The sequence below is a fragment of the Barbus barbus genome (genome assembly GCF_936440315.1).
Source record: "Barbus barbus genome assembly, chromosome: 49".
Taxonomy (NCBI): domain Eukaryota; kingdom Metazoa; phylum Chordata; class Actinopteri; order Cypriniformes; family Cyprinidae; genus Barbus; species Barbus barbus.
The window spans coordinates 13,582,550-13,608,411 of record NC_136727.1 but is presented as its reverse complement, the minus strand read 5'-3'; the positions used below and the strand labels follow the sequence as shown (position 1 = coordinate 13,608,411).

The 25,862-nt window shown below is 37.4% G+C and overlaps 1 protein-coding gene across 3 annotated transcripts in view; it reads right to left on the bottom strand.

Moving 5' to 3' along the window:
* Window positions 1–25,862, bottom strand: part of LOC306867728 (DENN domain-containing protein 1B-like) — a 114,315-nt gene that overhangs the window by 33,052 nt on the left and 55,401 nt on the right. The window contains exons 4-13 of one of the 3 annotated variants that reach the window (XM_079413566.1): window positions 25,519–25,568; window positions 24,680–24,799; window positions 20,421–20,490; window positions 16,600–16,680; window positions 15,488–15,547; window positions 13,466–13,519; window positions 12,648–12,758; window positions 6,949–7,049; window positions 4,314–4,359; window positions 2,862–2,963 (exon numbers count right to left, since the gene is read on the bottom strand). In XM_079413566.1, the coding sequence (XP_079269692.1) occupies window positions 2,862–2,963; window positions 4,314–4,359; window positions 6,949–7,049; window positions 12,648–12,758; window positions 13,466–13,519; window positions 15,488–15,547; window positions 16,600–16,680; window positions 20,421–20,490; window positions 24,680–24,799; window positions 25,519–25,568 (795 nt within the window). The remainder of the gene's footprint in view (window positions 1–2,861; window positions 2,964–4,313; window positions 4,360–6,948; window positions 7,050–12,647; window positions 12,759–13,465; window positions 13,520–15,487; window positions 15,548–16,599; window positions 16,681–20,420; window positions 20,491–24,679; window positions 24,800–25,518; window positions 25,569–25,862) is intronic. The other 2 variants (XM_079413567.1, XM_079413568.1) reach the window with 2 other exon arrangements.

Sequence of the window (25,862 nt, the reverse complement as noted above, 5' to 3'; positions counted from 1 at the left end):
TTGAGAACGTAAACTATCAAACGCAGGAAGTACAAATATAAGTTGTGTGGAAGAGACGAAAAGGGAGACAACCGGAATGACACAAGCAGCAAAGAAAAGTAAACAATAGAACTGGCGTAACTCGAACAAAAGTAATAAAGTCAAAAGGAATATTTTATCAAAACTGTCTCAGGACCTGTGAACACAGAGAATCGCATCCAAATAAGACTCCAGCGCTGTTTGGTAGCACAATGGATTCATAATTTTCTATTTTTAGAGAGTTTTAATGACTGCACAAACACCCCATACTCTGCTACCAAATCCAATTATAATTGAATAAAAAAAACAATAAGAAACAGTTTCACAATGTTTGAGGAGGAAAACACCTTCATTTATTTGTGAGAGAGCAAACTCTCCTTTTAACATAATTTATTTTCTTTTTCGCTTTTTTGCAAACTCAACCACCACCCGTCATTAAAATCTCCTAAATATTTAGAAATTCAACTAGAAAACTTCAGCAACAAATATCTTCTAAAACAAAGAAAATCTAGTTAGAAAAATAAAGTTAGACATGAAAGCGATTTTTATTTCAATATTTATATATACGTTGGATCGCAAAGTCACTTTATACTCACCGACACTAAAAAGTAACATTTAAAGCGTCAAATTTATTTCTAACCTTTGTGTGACACTTTCAAAAAGCGCAGTGATTAAAAGCGCAACCCAAAAACACAATCCGTGGACTTTCAACCCTGTCCTATCTGATGTTTCTAATAAAAAGGCATGTTTGAAATCACTCTCGAACGTTCGCCACATCCTCTCAATTATTATCTCTATTTGTAAAATCCGTAGGTTTGCGCCGAACGGAATCGCTACTGGCATGGTAGCATTTCTAATAGTCAATAAATCTAAAATATTATGTGTGAAATTGGGAAAAACTGCCATTAAGTGACAGACAGCGGAGAGCACAGCATAGGGTCCCGTCTGAAAAAAGGGCCAGGTAATTCAGGACAACTGTCACCCCTGACCCATCTGAGAGAGGGTCTAGTGGTCAGACTCCCCGAATAATAAAGTCCACATGGTTTAAAAAAAAGCCTTCAAACACTTAATTAGATGAATCTCAAAAGGTTCGGCTTGAATCAATAAAAGACTTGGGAGGAAAGAAAAGAAAAAAGAAACGCTCCAGGGTCAGTTATATTATATTTTGCTTTATAGTTGTAAAATGCATTGATTTGTTTTTGAGGCTAGAATAAATGTGCATTTAAATAATGAAAAGAAAAAAGTTAATCAAATTAATTTATTCAATCAACTTTTTTTTTTTTAACGCCCGTTTGCAGCAAATGCCATGTGACAGACAATTTAAGAAAAATAAACCCAGAGCTTTTGCTCGATTTAAACACATTCTTTGAGTTATGAATTTTAATATCCCCAAAGGTATGATAACCAGAGGGAGAGAAAAATGAATTTTTGCGGTGATAAATATATTATTGTAGGTGACATTTACATTCAGGTGGGGTAATTTAACATGATATGCAGAATACGTTCTATCATTAGTCAATGAAAAATTGCGCGAGAGGATCAAAGCAAACATGGAGCTGCCACTTAATTTATCACGCTACGAAGACAAAGAGGTTTTTTCTTTCCCCTCCGTCAGTTTCAAAAACCCGACTCTTTTTTTTTTTCTTGCGACACTCTCGGTTTGCAATTTAATTTACAAATGGGATGCCAGTGCTGAGATGGCATAACAGAACAGGCTGGCTTTTTCTGCTTGGACAGATAGCAGCGGGATCCACCGAGTCATATAGGAGTGTTAAAACACCCCCCCAGTGGGACAGAAAGAAAAAAAAAAAAAAAAAACACACAAACACGTTTCTTTATGTTCAAAGGGACAGATGACAGACGTGTTTCTGACCCCGACGCTGGATGCGCTTCCTGTTGCACTGACCGTGCCACCTAAACATTAATTAGAGAGAGAAGGCGCAGGCAGGTGGCAGAAAAGCAGGATCTAATAATTGGCCCCCTTCTTCCCCGCGCCTTCAGAAAATCCAGGACTTCTAGAGAGATGTGCCACTGGGCAGGCAGAAAGAAGAAAAGATAAAAAAAAAAAGAGATGAAGGCAGGAGTTTGAAATTCACAGAGATGGCCGGCGAATTGCGACAGCCGTTTAACGTCACGGGGCAAGTTTACAGAGCGCGGTTTTTGGGAATCCGCGGCTGCATCTGCTAATGATGAGAGGACAGAGGTGCTGTGTGTTCCTCTGACCAGAGAAAGACCGTTTGTTTAAATGTGTGAAAAAAAGACGGAGAGAATGAGAGAAAATGATGAAAATCATGTTCTTGTGTGTGTGTGTTTCGCACAGTGGGCTTAAAACAAAAGAAAACAGTGAGATCGGTAATGTAAGTGTGTGTAGGTTTACTTTAACTTCCGGAAACAATTTTATCTTTTAAAGTAAAGCTAAATTAGGGGAAATTTACCATTTGGGGAAATCCTCAAAGTAATTTTTTATATTTATATTCAATTTGTATATTTTATACGATATGTTTTTTTAAATGTTTTCTTTTTCAATTTTAAATACAAAACTATTTAGTTTTAAATAAAATTTATATGCATTATTTTACTCACTCTACTACAAAAGGAGGTTCTGTCAAATATATATTTGACAAAACCTCATTCTGGGAACATCTAGGGATGTCGTCATTTGGGAAAAGGGCTCTAAGTAAATATTGTTTTAATACTAAAAATGCACATCATTCTTTAGCATTGTATAATAATAACTGTAGTAATAGTTAGGTAATTAGGTCTATACAAAAACAGTAGAAGTCTATGGTGTCTTCATTTAGATTTCTAGGTAAATGTGTGTGTTTGTGTTTAGGGACACTCACCACGTCACTGGGCAGGTTGTGCAGGTCGTCTGTGGGGCTTTCCAGGGTGTTTGTGTCCACGTTCAGAATGACCACATCCTCCAGGTATCTGCTCTTTACTCTCTGAAAACGCAACACACTTTGTTACACACCGCCCTGCCTATTCCTATTTTCTGTAACCATTTTAATAGCCTAAATGTGATATATAAATACTCTTTTCAACAGTAGTTTATTTAAAGCATTTTTATAATAAACTAACATTTTTGCAGAATAAAAACACTGTGAGGCTAAAATAAATTTTCAGTGTTAAATTCTAAACAAATTCAGAGCACATTATTTAAATAGTTTTTCCTTCAACAATGTCAAAACCTATAGGTAAAGACTAAGCAGACAAGACTTAAATAGATTGCGTTAACAAAAACCAGATTCTCATAAATGAAACCTGATGAAGTTTGAGTTATTTTCTCTAAAATAAAACAAACCTACTCCAAATTCATATATGCAGCCACAAAGGTTCACAGAATCATTCTTGAAAAGTCAAAAAAATATATATTACTGAAATCGGTCATCAATAATAAATAAAAAAAAACACTATATATATATATATATATATATATATATATGTGTGTGTGTGTGTGTGTGTGTGTGTAATGAAACATAATGAAATAAAAAATGTGCGTGTGTGTACACACACACACACATTTGTTATTTCATTATATGTTTTGTATTTATTTGTGACAAGTGTTGCAACTATTTTAACAATGAAATATATGCATAATGCCTAACCAAATGATAAAACTATTCAGGCACGTTGAATGAAGCACCACTGTGTTGAGAGGTGTAATGCTTCCACACAATGGTAGTCACGGTAGTGGCGTCAAATCCAATAATTATTCCTCCAGTGCAGGTGGGGGAAACAGCCAAGTGTGTAAAAAATTTCTGGTTTGTCATTTTTGACAGTCGCTGCTACGGCGGCCCGTGTGCTGATTTGGTCTAATTACGTGTAGCCGGAATGGGGAGGGAGGGTTGGAGGGGGGACTGTCAGCGGGTGAACGTGTGATAAACACCAGCACCGCCGCAACTGTCAGCGCTATCAGATCTGCGCGTGAAGCTATAGGTCTACCTCCAACCAACATGCCATTTCTCAATAACCGAACGCACCATCTCTTTGTTTCTCCGGCTCTTTCATTTCTCATGGGCGCCCGGGAGATGAAAAGCAAAAAAAAACAATGTGTCAATTTTTGTAGGTTTCCCCGCGCTCGGTGATGATGCATCAAAGTAGATGGGCGTTATTAGCATCTCAGATGGTTTGAATCCAGAGGGACGGCTTGTTTTAAGTGACCCGGAGTGAAAAAGTAAATAAATAACGATGGTTTATGTAATATCGGAAGCTGCGACTGGTAGCAGTAGTGCTTCTGATCAAACGTTTCATAAAACATTTTAGGCTGCTGACAGTGGATTTATGTGACGTACCTCTAAAAGGCTGAGATGAACTCCGACCAAATATGGCATGGGCGCACTGGAAACAGAGACAAACCACAGTCATTAGCAAAATAAAAATGCTTTCTTGTATTTTAAAAATACTAATAATTCCAAAAAGTAACACAGAACAAATATAACACCAGAAGCAAATAATAACAAACAAGGATCGCCGTAAATTGACATGCATCACAAGCGAAACTTTAATAGCGTTCTCGGCCGTTTCCCGGAACGAGTTCTTTTGAGTGCTGAAGGTGATTAGTGTAATTGGCGAGCGTCACTTTTGAGCGGGGCGAGGCAGGGCCGTGTAATTAGATAGGTTTGGGTAGCCGTTACAGTGCTCGCTCAATCAGGTTATGTGGCTAATAAGCTGCAGTCTCCCTCCCTGCATCTGTTAAGGCCACGGATTTAACTGACATGCAGGCACACTGACATGCAGACGCGCACGCACATGCACGGGGTGAGCCCCGTCACGTCATTGTTGTCCGTGAGTGTAACTTTGTTATGTCAGCCTAATTCCCATCATTTCGAATAGCGCTCATTATGAGCGATGCACAGTCTTATAATATGATAATGCTTTTTTTGTATAATTAGATAGCTAAAATATGATAAATCGACTCGGATGTCTGTTCTGGACTGGAAAGCAGCGCTACTCTTAAAGCTGTATTTATATCAAGGACCACAAATATTTTCTGAGGAGCTCTGGTGTCAAGCATGGCAGCACAAGTCCGTCAATTTAAGGGTATAGGGTGTTCTGGTAGCTATAGAGCAGGGCTGTAAGTTAAGAGTGTGGTCACGGTTTTAGCCCACAGTCAGCATACTGAAATCAGTCTGCCTCTCAAGCCGTATATGTTCCTGATCGGTGAAAGGAGAAAAAAGCTTGCATGCTGGACTTGGTGCGGTGGCATTAGTGCTAATAAATCATGTCCTTCATAAACTCTTTGAGATCGCAGACATGGTGAAAGATATTCATTAGAATGAGGGGTATTTCAGAAAGTAGTACTGCATGTTCAGAAGCTCCATGCTATTGATGGGCCGATATATCGGACAGGGCAATTAATGGCCTAAAGTTTGGCCGAATTTTGAGAATGTACCTGCTTGGCCGATTAACAGAAGTCTGACCATTTAATTTTCCTGTACTTAAATATTTTTTTAGTTTAAGGGAATTTTTTATTTTAAGGGACAATTTACATATTTATACATTATTTAAAATTGTAATTCATATTTAAATTGTATTAATATATACACACACATACACATATACGCATGCATACATATACCCACATATACCCATGCATACATATACCCATGCATACATATACCCATGCATACATATATACATGCATGCATGCATACATACGCACACACACCGATAACTCCATTTTTATTTATTTTTTTCAGAAATCACGTTTTTTTTTATTGCACATTCCAGGTAATATCACTAAAACTGCAGTTGGGTTGTTTTGATTAAGTAATAATAACTTAAACAAATACAGGTAATTAAAAAAATTAAAGTTCATTGAAAGTATTTTTTTTTTACATATTAAAAGTTAGTTTTATAGCAAAAGCAGATAACTCCACATTTCATGTTTTAGAGTTTAAAAAAAAAACTTGTTTAATCTTTGTAATTTCCTCAGATGACAATGTAGATGCCTGACAAACATTGTTGTTGTTGTGATCATAGATTATGGATGTGATTACACGCAATACACAGAGCTTTTCCCTCACCATGCGCTGCTTTCGCAAGGATCCATTAAAACGTTTCAGCTTTTATTTTCCTTTTTTGCCTTGAAGATATCACAGGTTCATCAAGTTCGTCAAAATTATCCATCCTCGATCACTTTTAGTCAGCTTTGATGAAACTGCTCTCAGCTAGCACGTCTTTTCAAAATGAAAGTAGCCTTGTCACCTGACCTGAATACAGCGCACTAATGCGCTAAAATGAACTTGTTCATTTTGTTCAAAAACAACAAGGGAGCTTGTCGGCTTCTGCAGTAAAACATGAACTTGCGATGTCTTGAAAGTGGAAAATACTGGCTTTTTTGACAAAACGTGCTTAGGGTTCAGATCGAGCTATATGTGGAGAATAATGTACGGCACTCAGCTCATTCAAGTGGCGTTTATCGGTTCTTGCAAATGAACTCATATATACACATACATACATACATATACACATACTTTATATATACACATACACATGTTTTATTTATTTATTTATTTATTTATATTTATATATATATATATATATATATATATATATATATATATATATATATATATATATATATACACTTTATAAATTTACATACTTATAATAATAATAAATTATATATACAGATTAAAAAATATTTTGTGTGTATTGGATGGATGGAGAGATGGATGGATACAGAACATTTATTTAAAACATTTAATCTACAATAAATAAATAAATATACAAATAAATGAATTATTCAGACTTATCAAAGCAAACATCAATGTAAAAGCTTGATAAACTCACTCAAAATGCCTAAAGCACAAAATCAGCTCAGAAAAAAGCTCTTTCTAAAGCTCAGAAAGCAGCACAGCCCAAGCTTGAGTGAGATATAAATGAGACATTTGTGAAAGTGTGAGAGACCAGCATGGCTCTTACCAGCAGTAATCCAGCAGGTGAGGAGGAAGTACAGGGATGAAGATGTGCTGCCAGTTCATAGGGTAGAGCATGGCGGTGGACCCTTGCACGCATGCAGTTAACTACGACAAGAAAAAAAAAACAGACATGTGAGCTCCTTCATATGTCACCGTTTAATATGTTATGCTTAAGGGGATTGCGTTTATTGTGGGCCAGGAGAGCAGGCAGCATTAGACAGTTACTTGTTTTATCTAAACATCACAAGCCGTTTAAACACGCGCTTTTGTTTTTTGCTTTTCTGATGTTAAATGCGCAGGTTCAAACCCAAAATCAGGGCATCAATCGAGGGCCTAAAAATACACCAAAGCACAAGGTGTCAAATGTGTAGCGGCGGTACAAAATTAATGATGCTTTATTACTGTTATACACACACACAGTAAATAATCAGACTCTACAAGAAGCGAGCACTTAATTACGACGCTGGTGTGGATGTTTAATGAGTGAACACCCAAGCGACCCCTCACCACACCCTGATTCCCCCTCATGGCTACCTAGCAGTTGTAATGACCTGTGTGGCACACGCGCACACGCTGGAACTTCCTCATCTTCCAGATTAAAATAACATGATTAAATATGGAAAAAGAACAGAGGTCTGAAGGCTCCTCTGGGACTTCATTAGGGCAAATTGCCAAAGAATGAAACATGAGTTAGCCAAGAGAGACTGTGAGCTGTTGGAATACCATGGGGAGTAGGGGCTGGAAGAAGGGTCTTGACAATTGGAGCTTCCAGTAATGTGTGAACCATGGCTCGGAAGTATCAAGAGACCCCCCTGCTCACTGACACACACAATATCACAATTGACCACCGAAACCAACCAAGCTTGGCCGTGGTACAAAAGCTAGTTTCAAAGAGCTCAGCTTTAATCCCGAATCACTTCTGTATACGTCCGTGATGGGTGAGTGTTGTTGTTGTTGAGTTCTGTGACATTGTGGTCGAACACAACTGCTCTGGATAAGACGTGACCTATCGAGTCAAGAAATAGCTCAGCTTTAATTAACAGTAATTTAGTGCCGTGCATTATAACATATGCAAATTTGTTGTGCAGTTCTCTGAAAAGAAAGGAAAAGCATTAGTTGTGACAGATCTAATTTCGTCCGGGCAATTTAGAAGAAAAAAATGAATATTTATGGCATTTCTCACCAACTGAAGTTTGGTTGATATCAAAGCTTTGAGACCCGTTCTGTTCGAGATCCCTTTATCTCAAGGTCCAATAAATGAATCATGCTGAGAGGTCATCGCACTGCAAAGAAACACTTTTCTTTGACTGTGCGAACAGACTGTCGTCTAGTTTCTTAGAGGGGAACCCTTCCGTACCATGTAGAGATGAGTAAAAAAGCCTAATGGCGCATTCCAATTAATTCAACAATGTCCGCAGACAAGCCCAATTGGCTTGATTTATTCCTGACTTGAAAGTGAAGCCGTGCCATCTTCTTTCAAAGACGAGGGCATGAAAAGGAGGTGGCAAAACCTAGATAAACATTAAAAGGTGGAATTCAAAAACAAATTAACTCTTGATATTTTTCCCACACGAGCTGTTTTGCTCGCAAACGAGGGATTCACCACAGCGTACGCGATCCTGCAAGAAAATCACTCATGACCTCCTTTCTGTGACAATTAAAGAGAAAGTTCAGAATAACTGTATCGCTGCCATTGAATCTCCAGTTGTACCCACAATGCACTGTTGGAGTGCTGCTCCTAATAAAATATTTGGCGGTCTTATGAATAATTAATGAAGACATGCCAAATGAAAAGAAAGCCAAATGGCGACAAAAGGCAAGGTATGCTTGATATTCCTTTAAATGAAGAAGTCATCTGCAAAAACAAATGCTGGATTACGGTTTGTTTGGATGCGGGGCTGGATCATGCCAAGACCTGTGAGCTACCGCTGCCGTTAGCGGTAATGAGTGTGCTGGGGACGTGTTAAGTGGGGGTCTTCTCTATTATACAAAGGAATCAGTCTTTGGAAATATAATAGACCAAAAAAAAAAAACCATAATGCCATTCTAAAGAATCCCAAAGAGCACATGAAACAATCATTTCATGAAAAGGGGTCTTTACATGAAAACCAACAAATGCAATGTCTGTTCTACAACGGTTTCATTAAGACACTTTTTGAGGATAAATCTCTCTAAAAAAAAATGCCTAAATGAAACCGTTATCGTATGCAAATACTAGTGATAGACTAGCTCTGGGTAATAACTAGGTACGAATCAAACGTGTTCGCGTTTAGCTGCTATTTCAAATATGGCGGTCCAAAGTTTCTGTTCGTCTTGTTGGTTACGGTAACCCCGCCCCCAGCCCCTGACGCAAGCGGTTCTTCCTTCTAGCCCAGCAATGTTTTGGTGCTACTTACGAACCGCTTTTCCTGGTTTGGAGCTGGTGCTTTGGGTGTCGAAAAACAAAGAACCGGTTTGAAACTAGGCTCTGGCTCCGAACCAGCACTGAAACTGCCTTGGTGGAAAAGGGGTATGATTGGATGTTCAGTTTAGAGAAGGAGTCAGTGCCGGAGAATTAAAGCAACAGTGATGAAAACGGGCAAGTAAATGAAGGCGGCACAGGCAGAAAGCTGTTCTAATGTTACATGATATTTCCCAACCATTCCAATATGCAAATTTTTCCTAACAACATGAGCTGCTTAAAATGAAGAACGTTACCAACATAACTGATATTCAAAATAGGTTTACATTTCGTATATCTGCGTAGATCTCTTATATCCTTGTTTCTCTTTTTAAATAATGAATATATACTATCAATAGCTGCTGATATAGACAGCTAATTCTTCTCACGCAGGTGCAGAACGCACCCGCTAGTTTGCAGTCGGCTGTGTTCAAGCACAGCTTTTTGATCCAGACTCTGCCGACCCGAGGTGACAACACCGTCAGTTTTTGTTGCAGCTAGTGCTTTGAAGACAGCTTGGTGTGTCCCGGACTTTAACCTAACCTTAGGCCATGTAGTTACCATATACTGGCCAGTATATAAAAAATATTATATTAATAATACCATAACATTTTCTTTAAGAAATCATACAATTCCTGACACTCAAGGTTGAGCTGATTTGTTAAAAAATTAATTAAACTCCTGTTTATTAAAAAATGACAAGGCAAAAGTTGAAAGACTCTAACAAGATCCGCAACACAATGTTTTACTGCTAAGCAGCACACTAGAAGCCCTGAAATAGACCAACAAATTTCTCTTGAGAGGAAAGGAAAAAGAAGGATCTTGCTGTCTTGGTTCAGTGAACTTGGGATTTGCCCAATCAGGTGACAGTCACAGAACTCTCACTTCACAATCAAACCACATTCACACTCATCTCTAGGAGTACATTTGTACCATTTTGCCTTGCTGAGATATATTCCACAGATGAAGTATAAAGATATGCTTTGTACCATCTTTCCAGTGAGCCCTGTCTATGTAAACAAGTTGACGAACATATTCCCTACATCTAGGCAGAAGCTGGGGTTCAAAAATATCCATGGCAACTTCTCCAAAAATAGACAAAGACCAAAAAAAAAAAAAGTCCCATTCTTTGATAAGCACAACAAAGCTCACAGTGGAATCTGTGATTGGGGCAGACTGGAGACTAGAGGTGCGATTCCCCCTGACAAGGGTGACAGCACCGCAGTCTGCGCTGACTCCTGCTACCTGCGAGACTTCTCTCCCCTGGCCTTCTCCTTGTTTCCCAATTACCAAGCCTCGCTCTCCCCTCCTGTTGACAAACGCACGGCTCCGAGCAGGGCGCCGACACAGGTGTATCGCTAACAAGGAGGTGGCATTAAAAAAAGAAAAGGTAGAGGTAGGGCGCAGGGCGCCAAACACCACTAATCCATCTCCCACTGCAACACGATACCACAAAGAAGAGAACAGGAAGTGCCGGAGGAAGATAAAATGTCTATTAAAGGTGTGGTAAGAGAGATGCTTGAAGAAGGAGCGAAAATAAGACGGCATTGCTGAGTAGATTTTAAAAAAAAGCGGAGCGTGTGAGGCCGAAAGGAACCTCAGTGGCTAGCACCACAGGCCAAGACGGGATCGGGTCTTGTTAGCATACCACTGACAGCATGATGAGAAGGCGGCTGTCAAGACTCGGGGTCGGCCGAGGGGGTCTCGCAGATGAAACGCACCAGGGCCTCCCAGTTGACTAGTTAGAGGGATCCTGATGCAGCACAATTATACTGGCATATGACAAGACTGCATGGGCGGCTGCCTCCCGGAGTCTGCGACATGGTTTTAAAACAGCGGTACACTCCTTACCTCTGGTCACAAAACAGCAATAAGTCAACTGATGCATTGTTGTTAGATCATGACTTATTCTTTTGCTTTCTAATACAGGCAAGTGTGCGGCTATGTTCTGCTAGACTGACACAGCAGGTTCACTAGGGGCCTGAACACTCAGGGTCCGCTGACAGCATGCATAATGCATTCACTCTCTTCCTCTTTCCTTCGCTGTCTTTATCCCGTTGGCTCGCTGGAGAAACGGTAGTAGTAGGCTGACCACACCGTGGCCACTGTCATATGCCCTCTCTGAACAATTCAGGAAATTGGCCATTTGTCTACACTTGCGTCTACAAATTCTTTGCAAAATTGACCATGTGTGTCTTCCTATAGTTGCTTGGAACTCCCAAAGCTCTTGAGAAGACAACGGATGGTTTTTGGATTTGAGATGATGAAAGTCTTCGCTGAGGTGGAACCTTAATATCACTAGTCTTCATAGTAACTCTTTTGGCATATTAGTTTCATAAACTCAAGGTCGCTCACGCTCCCATCTTGCAAAACAGTAAATCAAGTTGTGGGAGAGTAAAAAAAAAAAACAATTTACCCAAGAGACTAATGATTTGCACATTCTAACCCCTCGTGTCAGTGAGCACACGGAATGAAGGCGGCAGCCCGGAGGAGTGAAATACTCCACGGATAGGGTCATTCTGACAGCCTCCTCCAGAGTCAGAGGGTCTGAGGTGAGCCCCTCTGTTCCGACACTGTCGGCGAGCGCACCGCAGATGCTCCGGGGGGGAATTGGAGAGAGATAAGGAGCGAATGACATCACTCGCCGCTTCTACACCGGCTGTCGTGAAAGTTTGGACCATCGTCCGCCCCCGTGCGATAAGCGCCCACTCCCTTTTTCAGGCAAGAAGAGCCAGGCAGAAAATATGTGGAAGAGTCAGGGATCCAATAAGTGATAATTTAAAGCTAACAGACTTCAGCCCAGAGAAACACCCCAAAAAATGGCAAAACAGAGAGAACCGAATCAGTGTGCATTAATTTTTGAGTTTATTGTATAAATGTTTTCTTTCTTACCGTTTAATTAATGAGAAGCAGGTCATCTAAATAACTTATTATGATGTGCAACGTATCATGAGGTACTTGGCAATATGTAGCCCTAGAGAGCAGGGAGTGTAATAAGATCTACATAATAATGTCTATGAATGTCTTTCCAATGGTGTGAAAAGTTTCAAGCCCTGGGAGCAAAAAATAAATACGTCCATCACATACTATGCTAATTAGAAACAAATTAAAAACACATTTATGTATATACAAAAATAATCCTGGTGGTTCCCAAAAGACTCATTTTAAATGTATTGTATAAATGTATAATGCTATGTATATTAATATTTTAAGTAACATGAAAGCTGTCTGATGTGTAAATAAGAATGACAGCAGAAACTCACAGTGCTAAGCTTGCTAGAGGTAATGATGATGCGTCGCTCATGTAGCATGCTGGCGTAGAGGTGCAACATGTTGTTCACATCCACTGCTACAAAGTACTCTGTTAAATTTCTCTAGAAGGAGGAAAAAATATGGTTGATTTAGAGAAATTATGGTATTTACACAAGTCACACTTAATGTTTGATTGCCATCACAGTCAATATTTTATTCAATTTCATTATATATTTTGTCTCATGTTTTATTTTTCATTTTATTTTTTGTGTTTTGTTTAATTTTTTGTTTCATGTTTTGTTTTACATTTTATTTTGCTTCATGCTTTATGTTATGATTCAACATTTTGTTTTATAATTTGTTTTGTTGCATGTTTTTAATGTTTTGTTTCATGTTTTGTTTTAATGTTTTTATTTTTGTTTCATGTTTTGTTTTGCTTCATGTTCTGTTTAATTTTTTTATTGTTTAATTTTTAATTTGTTTTATGTTTTGTTTCGTGTCATATATTGTTTTAATGTTCTGTTTTTATGCTTTATATTTCTTAATCTTTTGTTTTGCTTCATATTCTGTGTTTTAGTTCAATGCTTTATTTTATATTTAGTATTGTTTCATTTTTTATTTGTTTTATGTTTTGTTTTGTTTCATGTTTTTAATATTTTGTTTTAGATTTTGTTTTGCTTCGTGGTTTGTTTTAATGTTCTGTTTTTATATTTTGTTTTACGTTTTGCTTTGTTTCACTAATAATCAATTGCTCTGATATATAGTGCAATGACACTCATACATTAAGTGTGGTTTAAATTTGAGGCCTCTGTATTTGTGACATACTCACACTTTCAGGTATGGTGGGGAGTCCAATAATATCAGGAGCTATGAAGTGTGAATGCTGCAGAAAACAGACAAGAAAATATGAAGATAAGGTCACCATTACACAACCTTCCAGTATTTAGTGTTTATAGAACCTCCAACATACTGTCTGTTCCACAACCAATAAATAAACCGTGATCGGCCTGAACTATGTCAGCGCTTGTTAACATCATACATACAGACAACAGATACGGATACATGAAGTCAACAAACGCCGATCCCCTGTGGACACTACCGGAGGAGGCTCCCCGCATCGGAGAGAAAGTCTTTATTAAGGTACAAAAGCCAACTGCTCTGTTCTGACAGTATCAGAGGGGTCTGCCAGGCGTACGTTTGAACAGGCGAGCAAGTTTAATGTCTGGATCAAAGAGGCTCCAAAGCAAAGATCCCACGCTGCCTGCTAACTTTAGCACTTTTGTTTGCTTGTGTGGCGCGCTCTGCTCTTTCCCAAGGCTGGGTCGCGAGTTGTCATGTGTAAAGAGTACCCATCTGTTGCTCCACACATAGGTTCAACTTTTGCTGCCTTTGCGTATGTTCCACAAACAAATACAAAGTGCGACTAGCATCCTCTAATACTCAAAGCCGCTTTAAAATATTAATCTTGGATGCTGTGATCACATGACTCCAGCAATCGAACCAAGTGCTGTACAATGTCAGAAACAATTTATCTGCACTCTGTGTGTGTGTCTAGAGTGCTTTTGCTATAATCGCACAAATATAAACAGTTTGAAGATATCAATAAAGCAGATTGACCAAGTTCTCTTCTTCATGTGCTGACATGTGTTTATTTTCCCATACCGAGCAGCTGATTGCCCTCCGTGTCGTGGACTGCAGTTCCAGCTGGCGGTGGCCAACACTTTGCAGCCGTGTTTATAAAAATCACACATTATCAGAGTGCTTGTTATCACCGCGCTCTGTCTGCTGCTCCCTGTAGTGTGATCAGAATCCCAGACCCTGCACCCAACACCACTCCCCAACACACACATATCGGATTTAAACATTACTGCCCACACAGTGTTGATGGAAACCTCTCCTATCACCAAGACCCTCTTCCCAAATTCCAATAGCGAACAAACATTTCACGTTGCCAATCATTTTAACTTCAGAGAAGTTAAAGAGGAACATGTCGGTGATTAGTGAACCCACCACCTGCTGGGAGATGGTACAGACAATTCCAAGAAACCCCTTTGGATGACCTGATGGGCTTTTAGATTACAAGCTAAGGGCAAATTGTTGATAACTAATCCTGAGCAACAGCAAGCTTTATAACTATTGATGTCAAGTTCATTAGAGTCAACTTACTTTAATGTAGTGTGTAGATTTATTCAATATATGATTGTTACGTTAATATAAAACATAACATTTTAAATATATATCAGTAACTAGTTTTATAATGCAGAGTTTATTAATTGTTTAATTATATTAATTAATTTATAACTATATGACATCCAGTGAATGTAAAGAACAAAAATATAAAAATTACAGTCAGAACATAATATTAAAGTGTGATATTAAAATATTACAGCTTAAATAAAAAACACCGGATGATGTTTTAATGCAATGTTCTTGAGTAGATATTCAAGGGTGCAGTGTTTTTTTTTTTTTCCATATTTAAATAAAAGATAAATGTAGGCTAATAGGCAGAGCTTCAAGGAGATTTCTTGAGCATAATTGCCTTTTGCTTTTAATTAAAAAAAAACTTTTGATATTTGAAAAGAGAATACAGCAGTGTGGAAGAGCATGAATCATTTAGCAAGTTTGATTGTTTTCCAGAAAAGAAAAAAAAACAAACAAACAAAAAAAAACCAGGATGGGTTTTTTGCCATATTTTTTAAAAAAGAATAGAGCTGGTTTATTTGGCAAAATTGGAGAGCTGTCTCCCATGCGATTAGGGCAGCGGCTCCAAATTTCAGAACTGCCCCTTTCTCTCTCTCTCTCTCTCTTTCTTTTCATCCCTCTCCCTTCAGCACACTCACTCTCCACTCACCGACTGTCTGCTTCCTGGATCCTGCACTACTTGCCCACTGGCAAAATGTAAGTGGTTGCTCTTGCAAAAATGAAGGAAAGAATATAGACGGATTAGATGGAGAGATCAGACAAACAGACATACACATAGACAGACTGTAAAAAAAATAAAAAAAAATAAACTGACATAGACTGCAAAATATTGACAGATGGATGGGATGAGATGCAGAGTAAAAGAATGAAGGATAAAATTACAGACTGAAAGAAACAACAGAATGACAGATGGACAGAAAGAATGAAAGAACGATTAATAAATAGAATGATTAATAAAATGATTAATAGATGGAACGACAGAATGATGATAGATCCAGTAGAATGATAGAACGATAGATAAAAAGATAAATAGAACGATTGATAGATAGAATGACAGACAGACAGACAGATAGATAGATGAATATAAAACGACAGACAGAACGAGACAGAACGATAGATAGAACGATAGAACAGTAGATAGAACTTTATATAGATAGAACGATAGAACGATAGAACGATCGATAGATCGATAGATCGATAGATAGATCGATAGATAGATAGAGACAGATAGATAGAACAATAGATAGAATGATATAGATAGATATAGTACGATAGAACGGTAGACAGAACGATAGACAGAACGATAGACAGAACGATAGACAGAACGGTAGACAGAACGGTAGACAGAACGGTAGACAGAACGATAGACAGAACGATAGACAGAACGGTAGACAGACAGACAGACAGACAGACAGACAGACAGACAGACAGACAGACAGACAGACAGACAGACAGACAGACAGACAGACAGATAGATAGATAGATAGATAGATAGATAGATAGATAGATAGATAGATAGATAGATAGATAGAACGACAGACAGACAGACAGATAGACAGATAGAATGACTAAACAATAGACAGACAGACTAAATAGTCATTGACTGGCAGTTGTTGAATCTACACTATTGCTGCTGCGGTGTTTGATGAATCACAGCAGTGTTGATCATGTGTAACTCTGTCCAGCGTCTGCTATCAGAGCCAGAGGCCGGCGGTCCCACTTCTGTTTCTAAACAAACCGTCAGTCCTCCCCAGCACCTACCACACTCAGATTCACTGGCGTATTCGGCTTTGGCACGGGGTGGTTGTGCAGCGTTTCCAACATGTTGTTCAAGTCGTCTTCCTGTGAGGACAAAAAAGGCAAATATGAAAAACCAACAAATTAAAAAAACACAACCAAAGGAGCACGAAAGAAAAACAACGGAACAGCAAAGCGCTTCCATGATTTAAAGTGCTCGGCGTAAAGTATTCCTACAGCAGTCTGCAGAAGAGAAATATATCCGACTGACACATTTAACGAGCGATCCTGAGGTTAAGAGACGGTAAGCTAGGCTGCGGCAGACGCTTATTATTCCGGGGATGATTTATGGCGAACATTGGCTGTTCGTAATTAACCAAAGGTCCTTGCTCAGAGCGGGCGGCTTTAAGAAGCCATTGGAGAAAAGCTTTGCCACAAAACAGGCCTCAGGATGATAACGCTGAGCTTTTACGAGCTTTTATGACAAGAGTGCAATTTACCCTCTCAAACTTGCTGGAGAATAGCGATGCCTTTGCCGTTAAAACACGTTATAACATCAAATAGTTAGGCACATATTTAGATTGCCCTTTCCTTGTAAGCAAGTTCCCAGATTAGCTGTGTGGCCAGAGCTTGCAGCATGTATGGCCGTGTGTGTGTGTGTGTGTGTGTGTGTGCGTGTGCGCGTGTGTGTGTCGCTGTCACGAGAGCGTGGATGCTCACACGCATGGTCAGTAACACAGCCTGAGGAAACACTTCATTTACCCTCGCAATAAACCTTCAGCGCTCTTGTCCTTCCTCATCAGTCAAAGCTGCCTCACTTGGAATACAACGACAAAAGTCAACCCGATCATGCTTACTCGCTTAAACAATTCATTTATGCGTATTAGAGTTCAGGGTTGTTTTTTTAACAGTTTGTAAGGGAAGAAAAAAAAAAAAAGTCCAATTTTATTATATATATATATATATAAAATCAGTTCTTATTGCAATATGAGCAATTATTTTATTTTTATTTATTTATATTTGTCATTTTTAGTTTGTTTTTTGTTTTAGTCTACATACATTTTTATTATTTTTTTACTTTTTATTTCAGCTTCAGTTTTAGTTATTTTAGTACATCAAGTTAAACTAAAATTAAAAACAGAAATGATGCCTTGGCAATTACTATAAAGAAGTTTTTATATTTTATTTCATGTAATGTTTATTTATTTCATGTACCAAAATAGTTTTTCTTGTTGTATTGTTTCAGTTTTGTTTTTCAGATTTAGTTAACTAGTCTATTACTCTGCTGCCAAACACTGGCAAATAAATAAATAAACATGTATACATAAATACATATTCTCATTATTATTCTTTTAAAATAGTTTCATTCTTGAAACATTAGCAAAAACATTCTTATATTGACATTCAATGCAAATGTCTATCTAAATAGTTTGTAAAAAGCACTGGGCAAGTTCATTCTTATCAAAATTTCTGCATTTAAAAATAGTTTTATGAATTTGTTGTGTTCGCATTTCATGAATAAGGCCCATTTTTAAATTAAATTGTCACATTTATTTTTATTTAAATTTCATGCAAATTTCAGTTTAAATTGTTTGCAAAAACAATTTATTTAAAATTCTCTGATACAAATCAAATTCAAATAAAAATATTACATACATTTCTGATCTAATAATTAGCAAAAAATGTCTTTCTGATATAAATATTTGCATTTAACGCAAATGTCTGAATAAATAGTACCCCCCAAAAACATTTTTGACATAAAATCGTCATAAACAATGCGAATGTACACATTTATAATGTAAATCCTTTCTAAATCGATTTTCATATTTAGTGCAAATTTTGGTGCCGATTGTTTGTAAAGTCAATTGTAGATAAATTATCGCACAGTTAAACAATACACTGTGCCTACTGCTTAGAAACATATTCTACTGGCTTTTTATGTGTTTGTATTATGTTTACTGTGTTTATTTGTATCTTTTCCCAAAAGAAAACTTTCTGAATTGCAGTTTTACCATCTGTTGACTGCTACAGTCTCATAAATGAAGCTAAATGACTTTTGAAAGTTGCACTGAATAAGCATCTGCTAAATTCCTTAAATAAAAATCATACAGAGAATGTACTACACAATGAACAAAATGAAATGTGAAGACTGAGGGAAAACTAAAAGGCATACTTTTGGTAATGGAACGGGTCGATGACACCGAGGATCTAACGGCTTAATTCCCGACCCCTGTGACTCCCAGTGTACTCAGCCCATGATTTGTTTGTGTAGAGGAGGCTTGGACTTCCTCACTTCTCTTTCAGCGGCTCCGTTACACATAACTGAACGATAACAGACTGATAGAGAAACTCCGAACGCTTCAGTTAGACGCTGGCTCCACACAGACTCTGTTTTTCATTTGATGTTAGCTTAATAATTTCAACCCCTTTTCCTAATTCAAACTTTTCTTCGTCTCCTACTGCTGTGAAACTTTCAGAAAAAAAAATGATTTGGCACAGTATTTCCTGACAATTTGTTTTCCCGTATATCATAAGGACTGACTTCCTGTTCGATGCTCGGTCTGTTAAATGTCAACAACACTGCAAAGCAAAGCGCAACCAACCAACTGTGCCTGTTTCGCTGAGACGGATTATAGATGACGTTTTTCTTTTTCTTTTGTTTTTACACAAAACAAAACACTCAAGTTTTGCTTTGCAGTGGCACTTTTGGCTCACAGGCTGGATGGTAGGAACATGAGTAATTTTGATGCCATTTGTGAATTAGCCGTTAGCTCAATAGGGGGTCCGGCACGGTGCAATCAGCCAGTGACCTCACAGAGAAAACTTTTTATTTTTTTACAGTTACTACAGATACTGTTTGATCTGTTTACATATTCAAATTTTAACTCTTAATTTATGTTTTGTCTCCTAACGTTTTCATCTGCACGGGTATTTAAAAATGTGCATTAATTTTACAAAAATTGTGACATTTAATGTACTTATTAATTTGTGTAAACATTTAATAAATGGATGTATTTTTGCTAATTATTTTTCATGTGAAGTTGAAGACTTCTTTTCACTTATCTAATGCTTTGATAAGTAGTCTATTTAGAAATTAACATTAAATTTGATATTTTAAAAATGTTTATGAATGATTTTACATATTTTACACATTTACATAACGATTTATAGTATAGCATTTAATGCAAATTTGTGTAAATCGCAAACCATTTTTGCATAAACTGCGAAATTTGGAATGGCATATAAGAAAAAAATTAAATATAATAATATATATATATATATATATATATATATATATATATATATATGCGCTCATTGAGGACAATTTGAAGACTCCAAATGAGCTGTTCTTAAAAATCTGCTTTAAACGCAATAATGTATTTAAAAATGGTTTTACATAAACGATCAGATTTAATGCAAATGTCTGTGTTAACCTTTCAAAAACTCATTCTTATGTGTTGTAATTTTGCTCTTTTTTTCCAAGGGTAAGAGTATTTCAAATTTTGCATTAAAAGTGATAATTTAAGAACGGTTTTATTAACAATTAATTACTGTGTAAATTGCAGCATTTAATGCATATTCTTGTGTAAATAATAAAACAATTTTCAGAAATGTGTAACTTTAACCTAGCTGGTTAAAGTTACTGCATGAAAAATCTGCATGAAATGTGATAATGTGCTAAATTGTTCATAAATCTGTTATTAAATAAATTATCACATTAATTATCTGTTTTAAATGACTGAAGATTTAATGCAAATTTCTGTGTAAATCTTTTTATTCTTGTGTATTGTAAACCTGCTCATTTTTTCCATGTGAAGAGAAGTTGAAAACTTCCCTTAACTTACCTGGTGTTTTGATAAGTAGTCTGCAAGGGAATTTAGCAGCTTATAATAAATCTCAAACCATGGGAGATAGCTGTCAAAAAAAAAAAAAGAGAAGAAAAAACGCATTAATTTATTTATTACAACACTTCACAAGATAAAGCTATAAAACAACACTGTAGCCTCAGTCAAAAGGGTGGATATCATTTTCTCAAATCCACCACAGACAATTCTTCCTCACCTTGACTTTTAACCTGGTTGGCTTTAGAGCATTTTTGGCTACAGTGAACCTTATTATCACATACTTTGCACTCGCTGACACTTGCATTTTAAACATTCCAGCCACGGAGCGGGCTAAATAAAAGTATTTGGTTTCTTCAACAAAAACACGAGTGGTCCACTGTAGCCTGTAATAAACCAGGGATGGGATGGTTTACAAGCATGCTGCGCCCAGATGCACAACCTGAACCTCATCGTCGTACTACATATGTCACCGTTTTTTGTTTTTTTTCCTCCCTAGAATTAATTTCCTAGCAGGAGTACAAGAAATAATTCACACCTTATCAATGTGTATTAACTAATCGCACAATGACTAGCCAAGAGTATCTGCAACATTGTGCGCGTTGCCGCCTGACAGAATCTTGGCAAAGTTGACAGGCCTTTAAAGATGGAACGTGGCCAATGTGTTGTTTTGGCTTGAAGGTTGTAAGAACACACACCATTTATTTAGTTATGCAATCTAGTGAAAAAAATGCGGCCTGCTAGTGGGCTTTTTTCTTTCCCGGTATGTAGGCGTGATTACAACATGCATTTCGACTCGGTCTGAAATCTAACACTTAACCGAGAGCGATTACATCAGCTATTCTTTTCAAACGCGGGACTTCGACTTTTGTTTGTCGCTAATGCTTGATTACTTTAATTGGCAAAAGAAGCAGCTTGAATTAATAGATGCGGTACTTTTTAAGAAAGAAGAACTAGCTTATCGTCTGATCCCAGTTGAACCACATAGCAGTTTTTTAGTTTTTTTCCCTTTTTATCCTTCCATGGGTCAGTGAGCTCTCCAGCAGACTGGAATTAACAGACAACAAAAAACACAACTAAGTGTATCTAATGCAAATTTTCATATTTGCCAATCCATAAGGGGCCAGTGGTACGGCAGTTCCCAGGGATGTGCGCTCAAGCATGAGACTTTCAAGTCTGGGTGACCATTAACCTAAAACAATCATCTCTTAACATGCCAATATTTTGACGTGTACGACGACGTTCGTAAACCAGGTCACACTATTCCAAATTAAACGCGTCTATGCAAATTTCTAGACGAATGAGAAAGAAAAAAAAATGATCGTGTTTTGGTAAGCATGACGTGTTGTTTGAAATATCGTAATCGACCGACACCTTGCTCAAGCTGCATCGCACAACAAAGAAAAATCATTATCTCTCTCTCGCTCTCGCTCGCTCTTTGTTTAAAATGCGAGACTCCTGGATGATAATCCTTCATTTTTCACATGTGAAGGGGATTTAAATGGGAGCCTCTGCTTGTCAGAAAGGCACGGCAGGTCTTAGAGAGCACAAACACTCATTATACTCTTAAATGAGAGCATGTAAATCTTTTGTTTTAAAGTCAAATAAATCACCGCTCTATAAACAGCAGGCTTGTGTTTATGAAGACATCCAGGGAGGAATACCTTTCACGATTAATTTTTTTTATTTTAAATCATAAAGCAGAAGCACATAATTTTTCTTCTTGTTTTAACTTTTTATAAATAGGCAGAGGGGAGCACAGCACCCCAGCACAATCTCTTCACAGCTAGTAAGTAAAAATGTGTTTGTATTCGGCAAATCCTCTGATAGAGGAACATTCATCATGCTGAACTGTGCTGAGACGAGCCAATCTCAACGGCCCTTTTAGGTTCTCTAGCGCCGTGTTTATTCGGAGAGTAAACCAACTTATCTGTGGCTTACTGGCAATCCCTAACAAACTCGAGCTCCTTGCTTCCACAGCCAGAAGCATCAGATAAGCTCCAGCAAATGGTTTGATAGCCAGCAAAAAAAAAAAAAAAGACAGAAACTGACCACTAGTGAATGAGAGAATGCGTAGGTCATGACATGATTAGAAAAGATTTGTGTTTTCGAGAATTAAGTGTGAACTACTTGAGTACTACTTCTGAGCCGAAACTTAACTTTGGTCAAGACAGCTGCTGGGTTTTAATCTATTTTTAGAATGAAAAGTCTGAAAATAAGGGATTTAAAACCTGGAAATATTTTTTTTAATAAAAATATTACAAAATTAAACACTCTTTACTATTTCTAGGTCACTAATCAAAATGAAAAGTGCTGCAGTCATTAAAGCAAAAGGGGTGGAAAAATCATAAAATTAATTTTTAAAACTTATTCTGATTATATAATTTTTTTATAAAAATAATAATTAAAAAAAAGTGTTTTACTGATTTAGAAAAAAAAATAAAAAAAATCTCACTAGTGGTCTCAAATTTCAAAATTCCACTATAAATCAGTTTAAAGTCATATTATGCATTTATTTTGAAGTTTTAAACTCCATGCCTGGCCTTATACGCTTGTAGGACCTAATCGGCCCTTAAATCAACATGCATCCTAAATCATTGGAGGTATTTAGGAGCTTTAAAAGCAAGTCAGCTTGCACCTTGTATCCTTCCCAAGATGAGATACGATTACACCCAGACTTTTCCTTAGTTTTATGTTCAGCAGAGGGAAAGAAATATCGCTAAATGGCCACTAACTGAAGAAAACCTCTGCTGTCTGAGGAAGACGCCAAGTCGGGTCCCAGCCATCAAATAAAACGGGCGAGAGAGCGTGAGTGAGAGGGGGTCTATTTCATCTGGGGTCTCGCATATGTCCGAAGGCTATGCGCTCAGAGTGACCGAAGGCCGGATGGGAGGCGAGGGTGGGGTAAAACGGAACGCTTGTGTTTTTGAAGTGGTTTGGCCTGAAGGAACCCTGGCCTATTTGGCCTGGGCTAAACCTGCAAAGCTACAAAGGGCTGTCCACATAAAACTGTCCCTCTCATTAGGCAACTTCCTCATGTAAGCTTAGGTGACAATTTTACGGTCCCAGCACTTCAACAATCACAAGGACACAAACTGTTTTAATTACTTTTCTTTTATATTCTGGTAGAGAGTGTAAATGTGTGTGAATAAGAAAAAAGTCTCCCTAACAAAAAACCTAAAATTGTACAATTTATAAAGTTATTTATGTTCTTAGAAGATCGAAAAGAGAGAAATTATATATAATTTTTAAAATCTACATAACATGCCAACCGTCTATATATATATACACACACACACACACGCGTATGTATACATACATTTTTATAATAAATACACTTAAAATAATAAAATTTTCCTATCCATCTGTAGAGGGGGGGGGGGACTTTCTTTAGGTCTTTTGTTACATTTGACCATGTTCTTTCCAAATATATGACATAAACAAAACAAGTCTGAGGTCTTAAAAAAAAAAAAAAAAAAAAAAAGGAACAAAACTTTGAATGCATTTCTTATTATGAATGAAGGAAGTCATGCAAACTACTCAGAATGCATAATGAATTTTATACATCATATGTCAAATGAATTAGCATGTAAAACTCAGTGAAAGGGACAGGGGAGACTCTTGCTAATTGGCAGCAGGGCTTCATGCATAATTATTGGTGAACCGTCTCCGGCATGCCTCTGTGCCTGAATAACGAGGGGAGAGAAAGAGAGAAACACACACACACACACACACACACAAAAACAAAGGCCATCCTGGCCAGGGTGGGAGGAGAGATCTCGACAGGAGCTCATAATGACAATGATAAACCTGCGATTGTCCATCAATACCATGTAGACGGAGAGAAAAAAATATGTGATATCTCCCAGTTGAGCTGCTCTGAATTACTAAATGTATTTGTATTATTAAATACACTGGTTTATCGTTTATGTAACACGCAGTCCTCAATCTCCAGCTTTCCATTCTCAGTGGAACAGCTCAGACTGCAAATATGAAAGCATTTGCCATCATATTATGATGTAAAAAACAAACAAAAAGGGCATTCCTGTCTGTTTATTCTTATTATTATTTCATTAAAGTGAAGTATTGTTTGCTTCAAATCCCTTGATTTCTGTGATATATTACTAGTGTATTATGAGCGTGAAATCTCCCATTATTCATGCAGATGAAAATATGATTGCAATCCAGAAAATAATTTACTTCAAAAGTTAAAAAAGTGCAATAAATAAATGAATAAAAAAGCATCAATAAAGATCTCTTACCTGAGCAAACAGATGCAGACCCTGCCGCCAGACGTCAGCCGACAGAAACCAAACCTCTGCTTGCTCTCAATGTCTGTGAGCACAAATGTGAAGTTCTGGCCCACCTGAGTCTGGGACGCTCTGCAGCCCACCAAACAGAGAGGGGAAAAAAATTAATTAATCTTTATTATTAAAGTATAAACTTCAATTATATTTGATGGAAACACTGTGTTTAAACATTGTCTGTAACTTTGAGCATTTTCACATTCAAAAGCCAAATTTACTCTCATATGAGTAAAAATTCTGAAAAGTTACTAATAACAGGCTGTAAAAATTTCCGTGCATTCACTAATTTAATTTACATTACATTTAAGGCTGTAAAAACTAAACCAAGGGTGAAAGTGTAGTTTATCTCCACTAGATGGCAGCAACAAAGCTTCAGCTGGAAGGAAGTGAACTTCTCACACAGCACATAAACTATACAACAGAGCTTTCCATTTTTCATTTCCAAGAGCAAACAAGCCAACACACGCACATACACACCGCTGTGAGAAGAACACATTTATTCAGGAGACGTGTCTACAATCATGCCAGTTAGAACAGACAAGCAAACAAACATTGTTTACTGGGGGCGGAGCCCTTAATTTCTATAAAGGTGCTTTATTTCTACGGACCTCTCAGTGAAAGGTCTGACATTAGAAACAGAAGTAGAAGCAAAGGAGGTGTGCGGCTCCACCCTGTGATTTATTTACGACAGCCTCTTGTGTGTGTGTGAATGCGTGTTGGATAAACAAACATCCTCATTTTCCCAATTCACACATCGATTAACTTGTTTTCCGGAAGCATGAAGGACGTCCTACCTTTCGACATCAAATGGGAAGCAGAACTTAGGCACTGTCTGCAGGACCTCCTAGAATGAAACAAAACAAGAGCCATTCAAATTAAGTTACTGTTCACTAACTGATATTAGTTAAACATTTAATTCAAAGATAAGCCTTAATTAATGGTTATGACGGGCTATGATGTGATGAAGAGGATTGTGACATAATATGCTAATTTAAAAAAAAAAAAAAAAAAAGGTTTTTACATTTGTCTGCCAGACAAATATTGTAAATGCAACTGATTTGAAAAGTAAAAGCACACTTTTTTCTTAACAAACTGCATGATCTGAGGGATTATCCATGCTAACAGTGCAAACTGTGTT